This window comes from Lagopus muta, chromosome 7 (genome assembly GCF_023343835.1).
Source record: "Lagopus muta isolate bLagMut1 chromosome 7, bLagMut1 primary, whole genome shotgun sequence".
Lineage (NCBI taxonomy): Eukaryota > Metazoa > Chordata > Aves > Galliformes > Phasianidae > Lagopus > Lagopus muta.
Window position 1 is genome coordinate 40,961,901 of NC_064439.1, and position 19,383 is coordinate 40,981,283.

The window sequence follows — 19,383 nt, forward strand, 5'->3', positions numbered from 1 at the left end:
GTATATTGGGTTATTGGCGTTCCTTTATACCTCACCTAGCGCAGCTGCTAAGGCCACTATACAGACTCACAAAAAAGGGGCAGCTATGGGACTGGGGGAAAACCGAACAGGATGCTTTCCAACAAGCAAAACTGGCAGTTAAACAAGCTCAGGCATTGGGTATATTCGATCCTACCCTCCCAGCCGAATTGGACGTTCATGTTACTCAAGACGGCTTCGGTTGGGGCCTGTGGCAGCGCCAGAGTTCTGTTCGGACCCCCATTGGTTTCTGGTCTCAGGTTTGGCACGGAGCAGAAGAAAGATACAGTATGATTGAAAAACAGTTATTGGCTGCCTATTCGGCATTACAGGCAGTAGAGCCAATAACTCAGACAGCTGCAGTTATAGTTAAGACCACTCTGCCAATTCAGGGGTGGGTGAAGGATCTGACCCACCTTCCTAAGACAGGGGTGGCCCAAGCACAAACAGTGGCACGATGGGTCGCCTATCTCAGCCAAAGGAGCAGTCTGTCTTCATCCCCCTTGAAAGAAGAACTTCAGAAGATCCTAGGCCCAGTTACGTATCACAGTGATGCACCAAAAGAAATACTGGTCGCTCCACCAGAGAAGAGTCCCGTTCAGGAGGGAAAATATCCTATCCCTGAAGATGCCTGGTACACAGATGGGTCCAGCAAGGGCAACCCGAGCAAGTGGAGAGCAATAGCATACCATCCTTCCACCGAGACAATCTGGTTCGATGAGGGGGATGGTCAGAGCAGCCAATGGGCAGAACTGCGAGCCGTGTGGATGGTTATAACCAAGGAACCCGGTGATGGTATCCTGAACATCTGCACAGATAGTTGGGCTGTGTACCGGGGGCTCACTCTCTGGATTGCACAGTGGGCCACCCAGGAATGGACTATCCACGCCCGACCGATCTGGGGCAAAGACATGTGGTTAGATATATGGAATACGGTCAAACACAGGACTGTACGTGTCTACCATGTTTCTGGTCATCAGCCCCTACAGTCACCGGGAAACGATGAAGCCGACACATTGGCCCGAGTTCGATGGATTGAGAATTCACCATCTGAGAACATCGCCCGCTGGCTACATCAGAAGCTACGGCATGCTGGACAAAAGACAATGTGGGCAGCTGCTAAAGCATGGGGACTGCCCATACAACTATCTGATATCGTCCAGGCATGCCAGGATTGCGACGCTTGCTCCAAGATGAGACCGAGATCGTTGCCCGAAACAACAGCCCATCTTGCTAGGGGACACAATCCTCTCCAGCGATGGCAGGTCGATTACATCGGGCCCCTTCCTCGTTCCGAAGGGGCAAGATATGCCCTGACCTGTGTCGACACTGCAAGTGGGCTACTGCAGGCCTATCCAGTACCGAAAGCAAACCAGGCATATACCATCAAGGCACTCACTAAACTGATGTCTGCCTACGGGACACCTCAAGTCATCGAGAGCGACCAAGGGACTCATTTTACTGGTGCAACGATACAGCGCTGGGCAGAAGAAAATAACATCGAATGGCGATTCCACCTGCCATATAATCCAACAGGGGCAGGCCTCATCGAACGTTATAATGGTATTCTTAAGGCTGCCCTGAAGACAGACTCCCAGTCCTTGCAGGGGTGGACAAAAAGACTGTATGAAACCCTGCGGGACCTGAATGAAAGACCTCGAGATGGCAGACCCAGTGCCCTGAGAATGTTGCAGACGACATGGGCCACCCCGCTTAGGATCCAAATTACGGGCACTGATCATCAGGTAAGACCCCAAATTGGTAATGAAAATAATCTTCTGCTCCCTGCCCCTGAAAACTTAGAGCCAGGTACCCATAAAATAAAATGGCCCTGGAAGGTGCAGGTAGGACCCAAGTGGTGTGGCCTACTTGCACCTTGGGGGAGACTATTGGAGGTGGGAGGCTCAGTAGTCCCTCCAGTAATAGGTACATGGCCTACTGATATTATGGTCAACACTCCGATCTTTATTGCTAAAGGGACCCCCATCATGTCCCTATGGCAGATCAGGACACCTCCTTTGGTGCCTGATATCGTTATGCAGCCGCAGATATCCGGCAAAAAGGTGTGGTACAGGCGGCCAGGACGTGCCCCAGTACAAGCGGAAGTGTTGACCCAAGACAGAAATACGGCCTGTATCTTGCCCTGGAGAGCAGACCTTCCCCTCCTGGTACCTGTAAAACATCTGTATTACTCCCCGTGAGTCTGTGAGCCTTCAGGACCACCGGAAGGAACAAAATGCCATCAAGCGTTCCAGTGTTGCTGTCAGATCACGTACAACACCCGGTGATGGTCTACATGGGACTGATGGAACATAGAATGGACTTGCACCTCAGGACTTCATACCTCCAGGCACATCATCGAGCACTGGCCCATAGAAGAATATGGACATCCACTAATCATCACTTGTCTTGAACTGTACCAACATACGTCGCGATAAAATTGTATAAGCGTCGCGATATACCGGATCTCTGTATTAGGGAAAGCTTACCCTTTTGTTAACCTGATCATTGGTTCACGCCGTGAAGGGGTGGAGTGTATGGGAACTGCTGAGTCACGGCCTGAACCTCTGATTGATCACCTGAGGTGAGCCATGAGTCAGCCAGAGGAGCACAGGTGAAGGCAATTCACCTGTGCTGCCAGAAGGGGTGGAGCCAGGCTCCACCCCTCCTGGACCTATTTAAGAGCTGGCTACCAGAGGGGAAGGATCTCTTCTGGAGATCCTCCTCTTTGATATCTTCTAGTGAGCTCAACCCAAGGGTAAGCTCTTCTACTTATTCTCTTTTGTGATCCCTGTTTGCTGTGCCTCACTCTTTTGAGTATATTGCAATTATAACATCTTGGTTATACAATCAGGAAAAATACAGATGACAAAATACAGGCTTGAGAGACAGCAGTTAAGCCCTATAGTGAGAAAAGGAATCATTTAGTCTTTCTGAACAGGATAGATTAAACCCCATTTTCTTAGATTCTCTTACTTACAGTGTATGTTCACTACAACGTAAATGGGTTTAAGGTTGAAGCTCTACACGCTTTGCTTTCCTTCATCAGTTCTGGGAGTTCAGCAGTAATGCCTCCTTTGAGGTTGGCTTGCCTGTGAGCTGGACGGTTCTCTCTGAACCAGGTAATCAACAAAGCCAGCATAGAAGAAGCACAGAACTAAGAATCAGCAATAGGAGAATCCCAAAAGCCTGATTTAATGCCAAGTTAAAATGCGGTGTGGCTGCACCCCCTCCCTGAATGTGGGACACCAGCAGGGACATGATTTAAGGATGGGAAGAGAGGATTAAATCTTATGATGCTTTAAAAGTCAGTGAAAACTAATTTAAGAATGCCATAAACCAAAGTTCTTTAATTATCATAATTGCATGGTGTCAAGATAAGGCTGAGTTAAGGTAATTTGAAAATATAACTACCTTTCTTACATCTCAACATGCTCAGATTTATAAAATGAAATGAATATTTATTTCCTCTGAAAGAATGATACAGTTCATTTTTTTCATTGTTTTTACATTTGGTAAAGTTAATTTTTTTGTTGTTGTTGAAGATATGTATACATACTTCTCCCATGGCCTTTTGTTCCATGTAACTAGCGACAGGAAGAGAGAGAATGGCCTCAAGTTGCACCAGAGGAGATTCAGGCTGGACTAATGTATTTCCTAATGGAAATACTTCTCTGAAAGTGTGGTCAGGTGCTGGAATGGGCTGCCTATGGAGGTGGTGGAGTCACTGACCGTGGAGGTGTTCAAGAAATGTTTAGATGTTGTACTGAAGGACATAGGAAATACTGGTGACAGGGGGATGGTTGGACTGGATGATCTTGGAGGTCTTTTCCAACCTTGGTGATTCTTTGATTCAATGATTCTATACACAAACACATATGAAGCATTCAAACTTGAGCTGGAGTCAGCATGGATTTTCCCCCAGAGAATTCTATTCAGAGAAAAGATGATTACTTGCAAGTAGCTATCAATTGGACAGTGCTCATGGAAAGGATGTGGGGGGAAATATGCAATGCAGGCTTTACAAGTGACAAATGATTTTTAGGGTATGAAAATGGGAAGCTGTGGTCTCACCCTCCCCCTGTCTGACTCTAGTCATGCAGGTACTGTGCAGAAAACTGTAAAAACGCTGCTGGGTTTTTGACATATAGATGAAAGAAGACAAATAGTAAGATTAAATCAAAGGAAAGTCAATTTTACCAGAAAGTAATTTTTCTTCCAGAAAAGCTAATTTCTGCTCTGTTGAGCAAAGGTTGAATTATGCCTAAAGCAAAGTAAGAATATAGGTGTTTTGACAGAAGGTTCACTTATTAATTAGCTCAGAAAAATGCTTCTCTCTTATGACATCTTATAAAGAAACTTTCCATAAGATTAACAAAATCTGTAGTAGACCTCATTAGCATTACTCAACTCTGACAGCACTTAAACAAACGTATCTTAAAAGGATCTTTTAAGAGGATCTGGAAGCTCACTTCAGAGCAGAAAAATTACACCTTAAAAGAATTGTGTTTAGCAGATCTCCAAACTGTAAATATGCCATTACAGCTGTCCTTACTGTGTTTGAAATACATTTTACTACCTCTGATAGTGCTGTATGTAGCACAAGGGCATTGCCAAGATGAATTGACCATGATCCTGAATACTCAAACACTAAGTTAAGCTTGCATATGAACTTCTGCTGGTGAGGGCCTATCCGTTGAATGAGATTAGACAGAACTCTCTTCCCATCCAGATGATGAATGATACTATCTGGAATGTCATTTATTAATTTTTCCAAGACCTTCAGAGGCTCTTATTTTCTTCAGAATAAATAGAAAGGCAGTTGAAACTTTTTGGGTTACCTTTAGATTCAGTCAGCAGGGAAAAAAGGATGCTTTTTTTTTTTTTTTTGGCTAGCTACACTAAAAAAAACCCATATCTTATTTCATTCTATCAAATTTTCATCTCCGAAGGCCGACAGGAACATAAAAAGTACCTATTTATGCTTCCCGTGGCAGTGCCACCACCTTCTTGACTGTGCCAGAAAAACCACTTCTGATTCAGTTAGAGACGCCTCTGCTTACTGATTTGCTGGGCTATTTCCGACTGGAATCAGTCCTCACATAACCTCACTCTGATTAACACCTACGTTTGTCCTTCTGAGATTATCTGGTGGTTCCTTGCTGCTGACAGGCGCTTGCAGAAGCAAAGTTCTGACACTGGCATCAACAGCAGGTAAATGGTGAGATTTTGGGGGGAAAAAGATGAAGAGGGGTGTGTGTATGTGGCAGGATGACAGAACTCTTCTTTTCTTTGTGACACAGAACACTTAGGCGGAACTGGGTGGCACGGAAACCCCACAGTGGCACAGCAAGGAGAGAACTTGGCTGCTTAAACTGGCACTGAACACTCATGCAACTGATTTCATAAATGCAAACCTACTGTCAGCAGGTTCACTTGTTTGTTAGAAAGCATTTTCAGGTCTGCAGCCAAAGAAAGGCCAATGCTGACACAATCACCACTGGGGTGAGCAGTCTGTTTTTCCCCCAACCCATCAGTACTGTGTATCCTTTCAAGTACTACCTTTCTTTTAAAAGAGATTTCAACAGTGATGTTTAGAGGTTTTCTGGCCTTTAATATTTTAATATGTTCTTCTGTATTTTCATTTGAATTATTTATATTTTGGGTTGGTAGAGACACATTTGCTCATTGGATAATTCACACTAGCATTTTATTGCAGTTTTTTTTTTTTTTTTTTTTTACATGAGATTAAAAAAATTAACACAAATTCTTGCAGTTTGAATATGGCCAACTAGCTGGTTACTATAATCAAAGCCTTTATTATTATTATTATTTGCTTTTATCTCTACAATTGCATTATAATAACAATGTTTTGGTTTGCTAAATAATGACTTTGCTATCTCCTTGGAGGACGTTAAGGCTCTCCTAATACTCTTGTGTATCAAGCTCACCTTAAGGTCAGGTTTTTCTTTTTATTCAGCAGCAGATGGAGATAAAATACAAGTACTGTTTATTAAACAGCCACTTAAGAGCACAGTACAGCAGGAAAAGTCATACAACTCCCAAGGATGGATACAGTCCTAGGATAAAGCAGAAGCGGCTGCACTTAGGAGCGCATGATTGTCAGATTTACACTAATATGAAAGAGATTAAGTCCCAGAGATGAAGTTTTTTGAGTTGTTACTATACCATAGTGCTTGCTTTTGACTTTTTTCTCCTTTTTTTTAAGTGAAAGAAGGATATTTCTTACTTGTCAGATTTTGTCCCAGGTATTTCCCAAGTACTTCTCAATAGCTTCAGTTCTGGATAAGCTCACTAACCAAGATCCAACATCTTCCTCCCAGTCTCCTCCCCAAAACTTCCAGCACAGTGCTAAGAAGTCCAAATTTGTTGTACATGCCAATGGTACTAATTGTCACAGTTAGCTAACATGGCTCTTTGTTGGCATCACAAACAAGTCAATGGAAGCAGTGCTTTTGGAGCCTTACCTACAGTGACAGTGCTACTTACTTGTAATGGAATATTTCATAGAGTAACTACAGGGATATTTGAGTGGCAAAAAAAATGGGACAAGTCTAAAATTAGGCATTAGGCAATCTCAGTTGACCTGCTTGTTGTCTCCTTGTTTTCCTAAAAGCAAGTATGTAGGGCCCACATTACAATCAGCAGCTCTGATTCTTATTTACCTATCACTGTATGTAGACAAGTTATTTTAGCACCCAAAAATTGAGCTTTAAGATCTTGAAAAGAGGAAATAAGCTATTTAACTTGACCATGTTTGGCTGAGGGATTTAAGAAACATGCTGCTGCGGTTCAGAAGGCTTAATTAAAATGTTTGAAATTATAATGTTCTGTTAAATGCTCCTCATGAACTGACAGAGATGGATTTTGGTTTTTTCTGCTGCTTAAGAAAAACAAAGCAGAGGCGACAGGTCGTTAATCATCAGCTGTCAATGGGATTGTGCCTCTCCATCCATGTTGTTGCACTCCTTTAGAAGCAATGTAAAGCCTACAATTAGTGTGTCTGCATTCGATTTATGACCTTGAGAGTCTGAATGCATTTTGTTGTTACCAGCATTGTTACTAGCACTGTGCATCCTACCTTACATTCATTACCCTTAAATATAAATTGATCTGAGCGGGGATGATTTTACCCTTTCCAGTGCTTTGGTGCTGAGTGTTGGAATTGCGGCTTCAAGTAACGTTCCTCTGCAGGTCTTGGTAAAGGGAATCGAATCAGAATCATGAAATGGTTCGGGTTGGAAGGGACCTCAAAGCCCGCCCAACCGCAACCCCTGAGGTGGGCAGGACTGCTGCTCACTGACCAGCTGCCCAGGGCCCCATCCAGCCGTGCCTTGTGTGCCTCCAGGGATGGGGCACCACAGCTTCCCTGGGCAGCTGTGCCAGGGTCTCACTGCCCTCTGAGTTTCTTAGTGACATTTAACTTAATCGGCCAAGCTTTTCCGTAGTACTTGCTAACGAGGGCTGGTGCTTGTGCGATTGGCTGCAAAAAGTAAGTGCTGAGCTTCCACCAGCAGCCCGGCACGACCCTGGGCAGCAGGGGGGCCTCACACGGGGCCCACACCGGGGCCCCTTTTCTTCAGAGCAACGTTGGAAATATTTATTGCCGCGGCCACGAGGGCACCCACAGACGCCGCGCACACCCCGACAGGAGGCGGCGAAGCACCGATCGCATCCAGACCGGCCGCCTCCCGCCTCCGGGGCGCAGGCGCATGCAGAGGGGCCGGAGGCGACCGCCCGCCCTTCCGCCGCGCGCCCCGCCTCGTCCGCCGCCCGCGGAAGTGAGCGGAGCGGGGATGCGGCCGCGCTGCCGCCCCGAGGCGCGGAGGTGAGAGGCGCGGCCGGGGGCTACCGCCTGCTCCTCTCGGCTCCCCCTCACCGTCGGCCGTCGGGTGAGCGGGTGGGGCGGGCCGAGCGAGCCGCGTGGGGACGCTCCCTCCCCTCTGCTCACGTCTCTCTTCCCTCTCTCTCCCTCCCGACCGGCGCTGAGGGAGCTCGGGCCGGGCGCTGGGCTATTTTTAGCTCCCCGGGCTGCGGGAGGCTCTGGCGGCGGCGGGAGCGGCCGCGGTGCGGTGCGGCGGCTGCGCGCTGCGCTGCGCCTTGTGCTGCGCTTCGTGCTGCGCTGCGTGCTGCGCTGCGTGCCGCGGCGCTCCGCAGCCTCCGCGCTCCCCGGCGTGAGGGGGCCTGCGGCCTGCGCGGTCCGGCGGTATTTTTTTTTTTATTTTTTATTTTTATTTTTACGATTATTTTATTTGATTGCCCTTCTCCAGCGCTGGTTTCTCTTGCAGATGTTGCTGCAGGTGGGGGCAGAGGGAGCGGTGTGATTGCCGGGGATCTCGGGGCGGCTCTCTCTCCAGCTCTCAGCTCCCGCTCCGGCGCCGCTGTCGCTAAAAGACTTTTGTAACTCTCGACTCACGTACGATTTCGATGGAAAATGAAGGTAAAGCTCTCCCCGGAGCCGCCGGCCTCCTCGGAGCCGAGAGGATCTCTGTGCTGGGAGCCTGCCTCGTTTCACCTCCGTAGGGGCCTCTGAGCTCGGTGCTGTTTTGATGATGGGATGAAATTCGTCTTTCGTGGTTAAATCGAGGAGCGTTAATCGCGCTTGCGTTGAAATATTTCTCTGCTTACTTAATCTTGCCCTCTTTGCAGTTCTTTTTTCATTAAAAGCATGACTGAAGCTTAACGTGCTGCCATTTGGACGAGCTGGTGTAAAGCTGCCATCTCTATGCGATGCGGGAAGTCGCTCCTTTGGACTGCTGTGATACGTGTTCTCCTTGTCTGGTTTGGGATTGGTGTAGTCTGGGGAGTTATTTCATGTTGTCCATGCTGGGTTTCTGTGTGTGCTCTGGGAGCTTTGAAAGCCAGTTTGCGTTGCTGATGCTGACTGTGAGCTTCGCTGCTTTCCTTCTGAGTTGACTGGGGATGTTGTAAATCTCTTGAAATTGCAGTTTTCTTTATTATGGATGTAAGCTGGAGGTGCTCGAGGTTGGGTTGCATGGAGCTCTGGGCAGCCTGGTCCAGTGGTGGCAGCCCTGCCTGAGGTTGGGTTGGAGCTCAGTGATCTGTAAGGTCCCAAGACATGCCATGATTCTATGAAATGGCAATCCCCTTATCAGAGATCACAGAACAGCCTGGGTTGGAAGGAACCTTAATGATCATGAATCTCCAACTGCCCCTGCCACAGGCAGGGCCACTGACCTCCACATTTAATACTAGACCAGGCTGCCCCATCCAACCTGGTCTTGAACACCTCCAGGGACGGGGCATCCACAACCTCTTTGATCTCTGTTGTCATTATTCTTTGGAGATATTGGATGGAATTTTTTGGTGGCCACTGTTTTTCCTTTGTTGTGGATGGATGTGAACCTGAGGAGCTTAAAGCAGTGGGATCCTTAAGGGTCTGACTTGGTAGCCTGGATTGGGTTCTTGGGGTAGACTTGTGGGCTTCCATGATGGATATCATTCTGTTTCTGGTGACTGGAAAGCTGTTGTAAAGTCCAACCTATGTTGAAAATGCCATAGGTTGTTATAGTCTTGCATCTCAGAACATTTTTCTAACTTGAAAAATGCTAGAATTTTATCAATGCTATTGATCACATCTTCTAAGTGAGTATTTGTCATAAAGAACACAAAACTTGTCAGATAGAAGTTGTAATGTTTGTGTGTGTCGGGGGGGGACATCTCTAGAAGACTGATTTTGGCTTTGGGAGCCCAGTTAGCTGACAGAAGCACAGTCAGTGCCCAGTTAGTTGACAGAAGCAGTGTCAGTGCCTTTGCATTGAAGTTGCTGTGTTTTAAATAAGGTTTTTGAATGACTGAATCTTGGGGCAGGAGGAGAACAATGAATCTAATACAATTGAAAAGAAATGCACGTAGGGAAAAAGTATCTGTCTGATGTTTGTGTGCCTAAACTGAAAGAGCAGGAAGGCTTCTAATGCCTTTTTAGTTTTATTAGCAAGAAAATATGACATTGTGTATAATCAAATTTTGTGTGGTGCAGTATGGTCCATTCTAATTCTGCTGAAGGCTGGTAGCACAGAGATGGTGTTTCTTATGTTTCTTTTGGAAGAAATAAACTATATTTCAAAATGAGTAAGATTTGTATGATAGGAGTGACATAAAATACAGCTAAGGGGAAAAAATACTTCATAAGATGATCAGATGTATTTCAAAGGATGAAATAGTTGCTGTGTTTTACTGAAAGTTTGCAAAATGGGAGTTTCCTGGGTATTGTAGGAAAGCTAAATTTCAGCACAAATTAAAAAATAGAGTTGGTGCTCTTGAGCATTGCTTTCTCTCCACTCTTTCTCCCCCACTTCCACCATAATTGAGCTTCTGGGCAGACATATTTATAACTGTCTACTGTCTGTTTTGTCCTCTTGGTGTTTTTGAGCTCTTCTTTCTCTATCCATTTGACATTTTGAGCCAGCTAGATGCCAGCAGCTTTCATCTGGATCGTTTCAGCAACCCTGATAGAATCATTAATGTATTTTCTCCAGGTGAGAGTTTGAACTATAGAGTGAGGATTGCAGGAAGATAGAATGTGTTATATGTATATTTTTTTGTATGTTTGAAAGTTTGAATATTGAGCAAGAAATGGGAGATATTTTTTTCTACATTTGGAGCAATATTCAAGGACAGAATTGATAATGCCATTTGGAAAACTGATGTTTTCATCTCATAATTCATTTTTCATAAGCAGTATGGCACAGTCACTGTAGCTAATGTCTTGTCCCAAGACTTTGTGGTTTCTGTCTCTTGTATTGGGATGAATTAGCTAATTAAACTTCCCCCAAAATTCATGTATCTGTAATGGGGAAATGAGTTTTCCGTCATAGAAAGGTTTTTGCTTTTTTCAGTGAGGCTGTGACTTAGAGGATTGAAGTTTGTGTTTTTGTTTGGAGTTTTGTGGCTTCAGAACTGGAGCTCTTCCTTAACTTGTGGACAGGCGAGATGACTTGCAGCTGCTTGGAGAAAACAGCTCTGATAGCAGTAGTGAGATAATGGTGCTGTTTTGTTACCAAGGCCTTTGGTGGCATTCATTTTCAGATCGCTCTGTGCCTATTGGAAGAGGTCAGGACTGCGTTTTCCCACCTGTAGATTTTCCTAAAGTCACACACAACATTGGCACAAGCACAGATTTACTGTAAATAATAAAAACATTGCATGGTGGTTTCGAAACCTGTAGTCTTCATTCTTGTAAGGCCTACTTAGCTCTAGCTGATCATCACAGACTGCTAGTTCAATCTGTATTCTGTCAATAGCAATTTCTGGATAGTTTCGATAACTGGATGAGTACTGAGATGAGTCAATTTCTTTCTCTGAAGCAGAGAAGTTTGTTACATGCTGCTGAGACAACATGGGCTTGTGTTGTTTTTAACCCATGCTTGGAGTACGATTGGCTTTCCTAGCGAGTTTTGTCTGTATTCCTTATGTAGGCTGCTTTGGAAAAGTGACCAATTTCAGATCAGTGGGCAGCTTCTGTTTTTTGGGGGCAGTGTGGTCACATCATGGACCAGCTGCCCATGGACTGTGCAGCTGTAAGGGCTGATGGAGGGGTGGAGGCCAGGTGGAGAGCTGGAGCAGCAGGGACTCAAAAACAACCCACGCTGTTCCAGAGTGGCGTCATCAATTATACTTGAATGTAACATCCAAAATAATGAGTATGAATCTTGTGATGGAAAATGTTCCAAATTCTGAAATGGAGCTGGACTTATCACAGCAGTTCACATGTCTTTTGGCATTACTTGTTTAATAAATCATCTGCGTAGGTGAAACAAGAATTTTTGTATTCACTGATTGCACTTTGTTTCAATCTATGGCTCGCTATGAGAAAATTAGAATGCAGTACTTTACATTGATGTTGGCATAAATGATGTCTGTTCCATTTAACTTGGAGGACAAAGTGAGGGGAGGGGTTTTATTTTTTCAAACCGTATTATTTGAAGTCTTCACTGAAGGCCAACTCTAGTAGATAATTTCCTACCTGTTACACATTTAGTTATCATAGCGCTGCCAGTGTAGCACTTGCCTTGCATTAGAAATACAGGCTTCCTCTTTGAATTGCAGTTGGTGTCACCTCTGACTCTGCTGTGTGTTTGGTTCATAGATCATGACGTATTTTTCATCCGTCCCCGATTTTTCCATGCAGATGTACCAGTACAAACCTGTGATAATCTGGAAGTGGTTTAACGTGGGATCTGTTTGAGATCAGGTGCTGCGGAGTGTATGATTAGTTGTTTTGTTGGCTTTGTAGCCCTTTTATATTGGGATATATGGCATCAGGCTCTTAGTGAGTTACGAAATGCAGTAGTGTAAGGAAAATTAGGATACCTAATTTAACACAGAAACGAGTGTTTTTGTTTCTTTCTGATGTCCAGTCTGACAAATGAGTTTGATCTTGGTTTCATAGGCCACTATGACTGTTGTCCAGCCATTTGTCCCCCCACCCCCATGCTGGGTAGCACACTGCTGAGTTAGGGAGCTGCATGGGCTCGTGGAGAGTCCAGTTCATGTCAGAAGCAATGAGCATATGGATCTCTGGAGGGCATAAGGGGTGAGAGCCCCCACTGCTTAGTGCAAGCGGGATGTTTGATTGACGCTGTTCTTCTGTAGCCTTGGCTTTGGTGTATCAGGCTGAGGCTGTCTGTGGGGAATAAGTTAAAGATGAGTAGATTTCATTCGTTGTGCACCGTTTGTTGGTGAACAAGTTCAGGTGATGAATAACTGACATTTGCAGTGGGGTTAGGATCAGCTAGAAAGAATGACAGAGCTGCCATGCAGGGAAGAGAAGGAAAATAAAGTACACTCATCAAGGTGTAAATATGGGCCAAGCATCTGTTTCTATTTATTTGTTTTGTAAATATCCTAGTCTAAGTAATTAGAAGGGATAATGGGTTGGCAGATGCAGGTTGCAGAATCTACAAAGGCTTTTGAAAGGTTTTGTCATAGGTTTTCTGCAGTGCTTTCTTCCCATAGGTACATAATTCACCAGCAAATCTTGAATACAATGTTGCTGCTTTCTTGATACTGATTGTAAGAAACCTTATTGTGAGTATCGAGGCAGTGAGTTAGTCTTTTAGAGGGCATTGACACCAGCTTGGTCTTATTTCTTTTAAATGGTAAGTTTGAATTGATTTGGTTTTTGTTAGAGTATTATTTTGTCTCATTTTGAAGTAACTCCATAGCTGCCAGGTGTATAACCAGCAGTTAGGTCCTGGAGTTTCACTCATTATTTTAAACAAATCTGAACTGTAAATACTGAGCAAACGTGTCTGTGACTGTTTAGTTACAGTTCCACGACTGCTAAGTCCGTACATGCTGTGGGGATGCTGGTAGTATCCCACAGGGTAATACTAAAATGTTTTGGTGTTTGCTGTTCCAGTGCCAACCTTCATTTTGAGAAGTTCAGCTATGAGAGATGGAGGCAGGCTGTTGGAGGGGAGCCGTATGATCTTATTTCTAAGCTGAAATGTTCTCTTGTAGAAAGTTAGCAACTGTGGCAAGATTAATGACTGGTATTTCTGCCCAAAGTCTTCTGGCCTTGAATTTCTGAAATGCTTCATGTGAATCAGGATTTAAGTGGAGGCTTGTGCTGTTTGGAGCCAAGTGAGGTGTGGTAGCTGAGCTCTTGTGTAATGAGTTTCTGGGCTGACCAAGTGCTGTCTTACAGAGACTTTGGTCTCAGCAGAAGCTGAGAGACTTGGGGCTCTTCAACCTGGAGAAGGCTGTGAGGTGACCTGAGAGCAGCCTGTAGGAGAACTACAGGAAAGAAGGGGACAGGCTCTATAGCAGGATCTGTGGTGATAGAAAAAGGGGAAATGGTTTCAAAGAGGGGACATTTTTTCCTTATATCTAACCTAAATCTTATACGGTGAGGGCGGTGAGGCACTGGAACAGGTTGCCCAGAGATGTGGTTGATGCTCCATCCCTGGAGACTTTCAAGGTGAGGTTGGATCAGGCCCTGGGCACCCTGATGTAGCTGTGGTGTCCCTGTTTATGGCAGGGGAGATGGACTAGATGGTCTTCAGGGGTCCCTCCCAATTCTAAGGATTCTATGATTCTACAGGCATTGTTTTGATGAATTTCAGTGAATGCTTAGGATACTGCGTTTTTTTCTTCTTCTGATTAATAAGTAATGAGAAACAAATGAAATGTTCAAGGAGATTTTTTTTCAGTGTTAGAGGAGTTTTTCAAACAGGAAGAATCAAAATGGAATGTTTTGGCCAAATATCTTGGTAGTCAAATTGTTCTGGTGTTTGTCAATGCATTTTTGCTAACTCTGCTGGCAGCTCAATGACTGGGGCAATGAGAGTTTGAATTTGCTTTGTACAGCCACCAAAGTGTCCAGAAGCAGTCCAGCCAGCATATCTCTTTGGCTGTATTCAAAGGTTGAATATTTGGTTTTCTTAAAAGATTCAAATGTATAGTACACAAATGGGCTGAAGGAAGGTAAGGCAGTTTGCTTAGAGGTGGAGTGGTTTAGTATGAAGCTTTGTGGCCAGTCTTCCTTGTGGAATCTGTAGCATTGCAGTCAGCTTAAGGTGTTGTTACTGTTGTGAAATATCTGTGGAATGTTTTCTGCCTGTGAGAGAGCAGGCAGTTGTCATTCACAAGGCTTGCAAGATAACCCCATGGAGTATATGCTGCAACTACAGAAAATTGCCCAATTTTGGTGTTGTGCTGGTATCCTCAGTTGAACTAATGCCCTACTTTCCTTTCTGTTTCTTAAAGGAAAGATGTAATGTCCTGGGAGTAAGATGCATTTCAGATGTGGAGATGTATTTCTTGGACAAGTTATTTTTTGATAATAGAGTTTTGGTACTTAAATATTTTTAGTAATTTTTCAGTATTTTTATTACATAGTTATTGAGCTTTTGTAGGGTGAATCACAGAATGATTTGGCTTGGAATGGACCTTAAAGCCAACCAATTCCAAGCCCCTGCCATGGGCAGGGCTGCCACCCACCATGTCATGCTGCTGGGGGCCCCATCCAGCCTCGCCTCCAGCCCCTCCAGGGATGGGGCACCACCCTGTCAGTTGCCCAAATCAGTTGGATGTTATGTAGGGCACTGTGGTATTCTTTAGACTAACTGAAGCAGATAGCAAATATTTTATGACTTTGTCAGTTGTGCAAACTTTGATTTAGCCTGTCAGCTTTAGAATTCAGGTTTCTGTTGCTTAATTGATCAGAATTCCAGAAGTAACGTGTACCAAGAGGTACATTTCTGATGTTGGCCTCAGGAGGGCCTTAAGTGCTGCTGAAATAGCACTGGACTGCGGCACAGGCTTTTTCAGGCTGCAGAGCTGCTTAGCAGGTTGTTCTCGTTTGGGTATTTGTATTCCTCCTGTTAATGGGTGGTCTCTGCGCCAGGTTGAATACCACCCTTTTTCTGTAAAGTCCCCTGAAATAACACAATAGCGATGGGCTGAAAGCATGTGACCTCCCAGGACAGAAATCTGCTCTGCAGGGAGAACTCATTAATGCAAATTAGTGTGTTGTGTCTCTTCCCTTCTAGCTTTTTTAGAGACAGAACTTCTCTGCATATGTTTCCTTTGATGTGGAGACTCCTGGTAAGACGTTTAAACTAAAATGCTGTTGAATAGGAACAAATTTCTTTGAATATTAGAATATAAGGCTGCTGCAGCTGCTTCCCAGAAGTGAAAAATCGTCACACTTTCGGAAAAGATTCAATTCAAATGAAGATAGTGCACAGTAACTTCAAAGCCTTCACAAAGTCATGCTGGTATCCTGAGCAAACAGAGCCTGGTAGAAAATAAGCGGCTCATTAGTCTGCAGACTTCCACCTTTTGGGGGTGGGAAGGGACAGCTCTTGGCAGTGCAAAGTTCGCTTCTTGCAGATTGCTTGTGAATGTTTCTGTGTTGAAGGAGCCTTGGCACTTCAGCTGTTGTTCTCAGAAAGCAGCACTCTTTCCAGTAAAGGTATTTGAGTCCTGTACTCTCTGACCAGGTTCTTCTAGGTATTCCACATGAGGACTGTGTAATGCCGGTGAACTCAGAGAGATTTCACACTTCTAATGAACAGAGGGAGAAAACATTTGATGCTGCCAATTGATCCACTCAGCAATGGTAGTCAGTTGATCTGCTCAACTGATGAAGCTGTTTATCTGAAACAAAGGCCACACTCGGTTCCCTTTGTGTTACTGATGAAGTCGGCTTGTTTTGCAACAGCTGTGGTCAGTTACACCCAATATTATTTCCTGAGCTTGGTGGGCACATCCCCTTGCCCATCTCTTCTGATTGTTCTTCCACTATAGGGGTTTATTGGTCAGACAGTATTTGAGCTCTTTTCATAGCTAAATTTGCATGTTTTTGAGCCATCATTAGAGAAATTGCTGGCTGAGAATACAGGAAAGTACTGATCTTCATGATTTAATCATGTATGAGGTACAACTGGCTCTATCATTGCAGCCTGCATGGATGAAATCTCCTTGAATATAACTTCTAGTTTTACATCCATCAATAAAATATAGATAAATTAGTTCAAAAGCCAATAATAGTGTGTTAGAAATGAGATTTACTTCATCAAAGTGCACTTGTAGTTTATCTGCAGTTATGGTTTGTGAGCTTGGTTTTTACCAATTCTTATTAGTTTATTAAATCTGTATATATCACTGTCAACTATTTCCACCTACTCCTTACATTAATAGAACTACTGAATTCCTCTGGAGACTTAATTCCTCCTAAGATGTGGAGGAATTTCAGAGGAAATTGCATCACAGTCACAACCACATTTTGTGTTGCTTTTTCCAAAGCAGTCTGAGAACTCTCACTGTGTTCCTCTGCATTCAGCCCTCCCAGTTTGGAGCCCCGCTGTGTATCTGGGATTTGCTTCTGGGTGTGCAGTCAGCCTAGGACTTGCTGTAACTATTAAGCATGCCTAGTGCATTTTTTTTTTTTAATTGGCTTTTTGCTGTGTTTTGCTGTCATGTGGCCATTGGACTGGGACGTCTTTCAAGGTTCTAGGAGCACCTTGTCTACTAGAAAAGAGCTGCAGAAATGTCCAGTGAAAATGAGATTTTTAATGTCATTGCTAAAATGTAACTCTGGGATCATAGTCATGATACCTGTTCAAAGTGAGAGTTTGAAGATGAATAATAAGATGGTCAGAGTTCTGGACCTCCAAAACCTCTGACTACTGTGTGCTGATGAATAGGACAAGGCTTTGCATGAGTGCTTCATACCTGATGGAACTGACAGAGAAGAGGGTTATATACATTCTGGATGGAGGGCCTTTCCTTATGCTTCACAACTGTGGAGCCCTTGCCTAGCAGAGGCTGTTCCCAAAGTCTCTGCACCAGCACTTGGGCTCCTGTGCTCATTGACAGCTGGTAGTTCTCTGTCCTTGTGAGCTTTCAGGTTGCCAGACAGTGTAAAAGAGGTAAGCACTTGTTATTTAATTATATTACATATGCAGATGTCTGCTTAAAACCGCTCTTGCTCCTGAAGCTCACTTCCACCAGGTGTTTTGGGCCTTGAATTCTGCTCTTTGTCACAGTACTGATCTGTCATTGTCATCTCCAGCACTTTGCTCTGCATTGCATGGCAGGAGAAGAACTTGCTTAATAGGATCCGACTTTTCTAAATCACTTGGTATATATTACTTAAAAGTTTGGTCGTATAGAATATTCAAGAAAATGGAAGCTTTTGTTTCAATGAAAAACCTTTTTATCATGTTAAAGATTGACCATTGCTCAGTGGAGAGGGAAAGGTAAATAAAAAAGGGAAGCTGATTCATGAGGCAGGGTGGGATGGGAGGAATGTTGTACACTGAAGAGGTGCTGACTTTTTCTGCAACCTAGTAAGAAAAGCACAAGCATTTGCAAGGCAAATCACTAATTAATAACCCAGTAAAGGTGGTAGTAAGGTGTAAAAGCATATGTCCTTTATGATATGGGGAATGCAGTATAATATGGCATTGGTCAGACCTCTGGCCAGGGCATGGCACAGAATTTGTACAGAATTTGTCTGGCCTGAGTTCATTTGTACTCTAGTGAGGTTTTGCTCATAGTACAGATTCATCAGGCACTGGTAGCAATCATGTCCAGAATGTGAATGTAGCTTTGAAGAATTTGTGGGCAACTCACTGTTGCTTTGTAATAATTGAAAGGGATTCAGTTGTACAGGGACTGATGGACCAGATGCAGGCGAATTGAAGGAGCTGATGAGAGGGGGGGAAACATTCAGGTGACTGGTATGGTTAGCAGGCAAATACTAGAAAGGTTGCTGAGGCAGTGCTTCCTCTCATCCTTTTGCATTTCCAGTTGTGCTGCAGTTGTTCCCAAGTTGGCTGTACCAACCTGCAGCTTGCCACTGTGACTGCTCGTGCGGTTGGATAAGCAGTCCTTGCCAGGAGCAGAGTCCCCAAACCCAGCTGTTTCTTTCTCTTGCCTTTCTAATGGAACTTTTCAAGGAAAGGATCCACATTTCTTTTTAATTTCTGTGACTTAAATGTCTTTGTATTTTTTCAAACGTCTTGGTTTTGTTTCTTCTTTCTCTTTACTGTTCTGAGTAGTTCTGCTTCCTGTGGCCTTTGCATTTTGCACTTGTAGGTCAATTGAGTAAACACATGTAACATTTGAAGTACTCTGCATTAGCTAATTAGCCAAAGTGTTTTGCTCACAAGATTATCTAAAAATAGGTTTTTTTGTGAGAGTGCTCTGAAAAATCTTCAGACCACCCAGTTAATGTAGGTCCTGCCATTTGCATTCTCTGAGCATGCAGAGCTAAAATTTTCCTATTACATTTTTTTGTGAAGTGTCTGTGTGTCAGTGAGCCCTGCTGATTGATAATGGAGTATGGAGTATCCCTGCTAAGCTGCTGCTGCACACATCAAAGGTGGGATGTTGATACTTGGTCTCCAGTGGTGGTAGAAAGAAGGCAGACAGAATCTTGTAGTGTATGAGGAGGAAGAATTTCTTTGCTTTACTGTTAGCTGGTAGGCAAATTACATGTTTTCCTTCAGAAAAGAATAGAAAGGAACTCTCAATTTCCAGTAATGCAAACCTTCCCACAAACTCACATTAATTTTGATAAACATGCTTTAGTCACAGTTCCGTGGTCATAAAACTGATGTGTGTTTCTTGCCATAGAAATGGTGGTGTGTACGTTGGAATTAGTCCAGGAAAAGTCCCTCCTGGGGCAACTGCTTGTTTTTGTTAGCTGGCATCCTGCTTCTTTGTTCTGTGGTAGGTTTAACTGTGAATGGGGAGTGGAAAGATGTAGTCATTGCTCCAGAAGCTTCAGCTGTGCTGCCCAACTGATACAGCTGCATTAGCTAGCACCATTTCTTAGCTCCTTTATCCATACAGGATCTTTGCCTG

General features: G+C 44.1%; 1 protein-coding gene across 3 annotated transcripts in view; it reads left to right on the forward strand.

Moving 5' to 3' along the window:
• The window catches only part of ATP2C1 (ATPase secretory pathway Ca2+ transporting 1), a 68,426-nt gene that overhangs the window by 15,792 nt on the left and 33,251 nt on the right, over window positions 1–19,383 (forward strand). Inside the window, exons 1-2 of one of the 3 annotated variants that reach the window (XM_048951997.1) lie at window positions 7,770–7,867; window positions 8,328–8,479. The exons of 1 other annotated variant lie outside the window; for it this stretch is intronic. In XM_048951997.1, coding sequence (XP_048807954.1) covers window positions 8,474–8,479 — 6 coding nt within the window. In that variant the 5' untranslated portion in view covers window positions 7,770–7,867; window positions 8,328–8,473. Of the gene's footprint in view, window positions 1–7,769; window positions 7,932–8,327; window positions 8,480–19,383 lie in introns of those variants that run through there. One more of the 3 variants, XM_048951995.1, reaches the window with a different exon arrangement.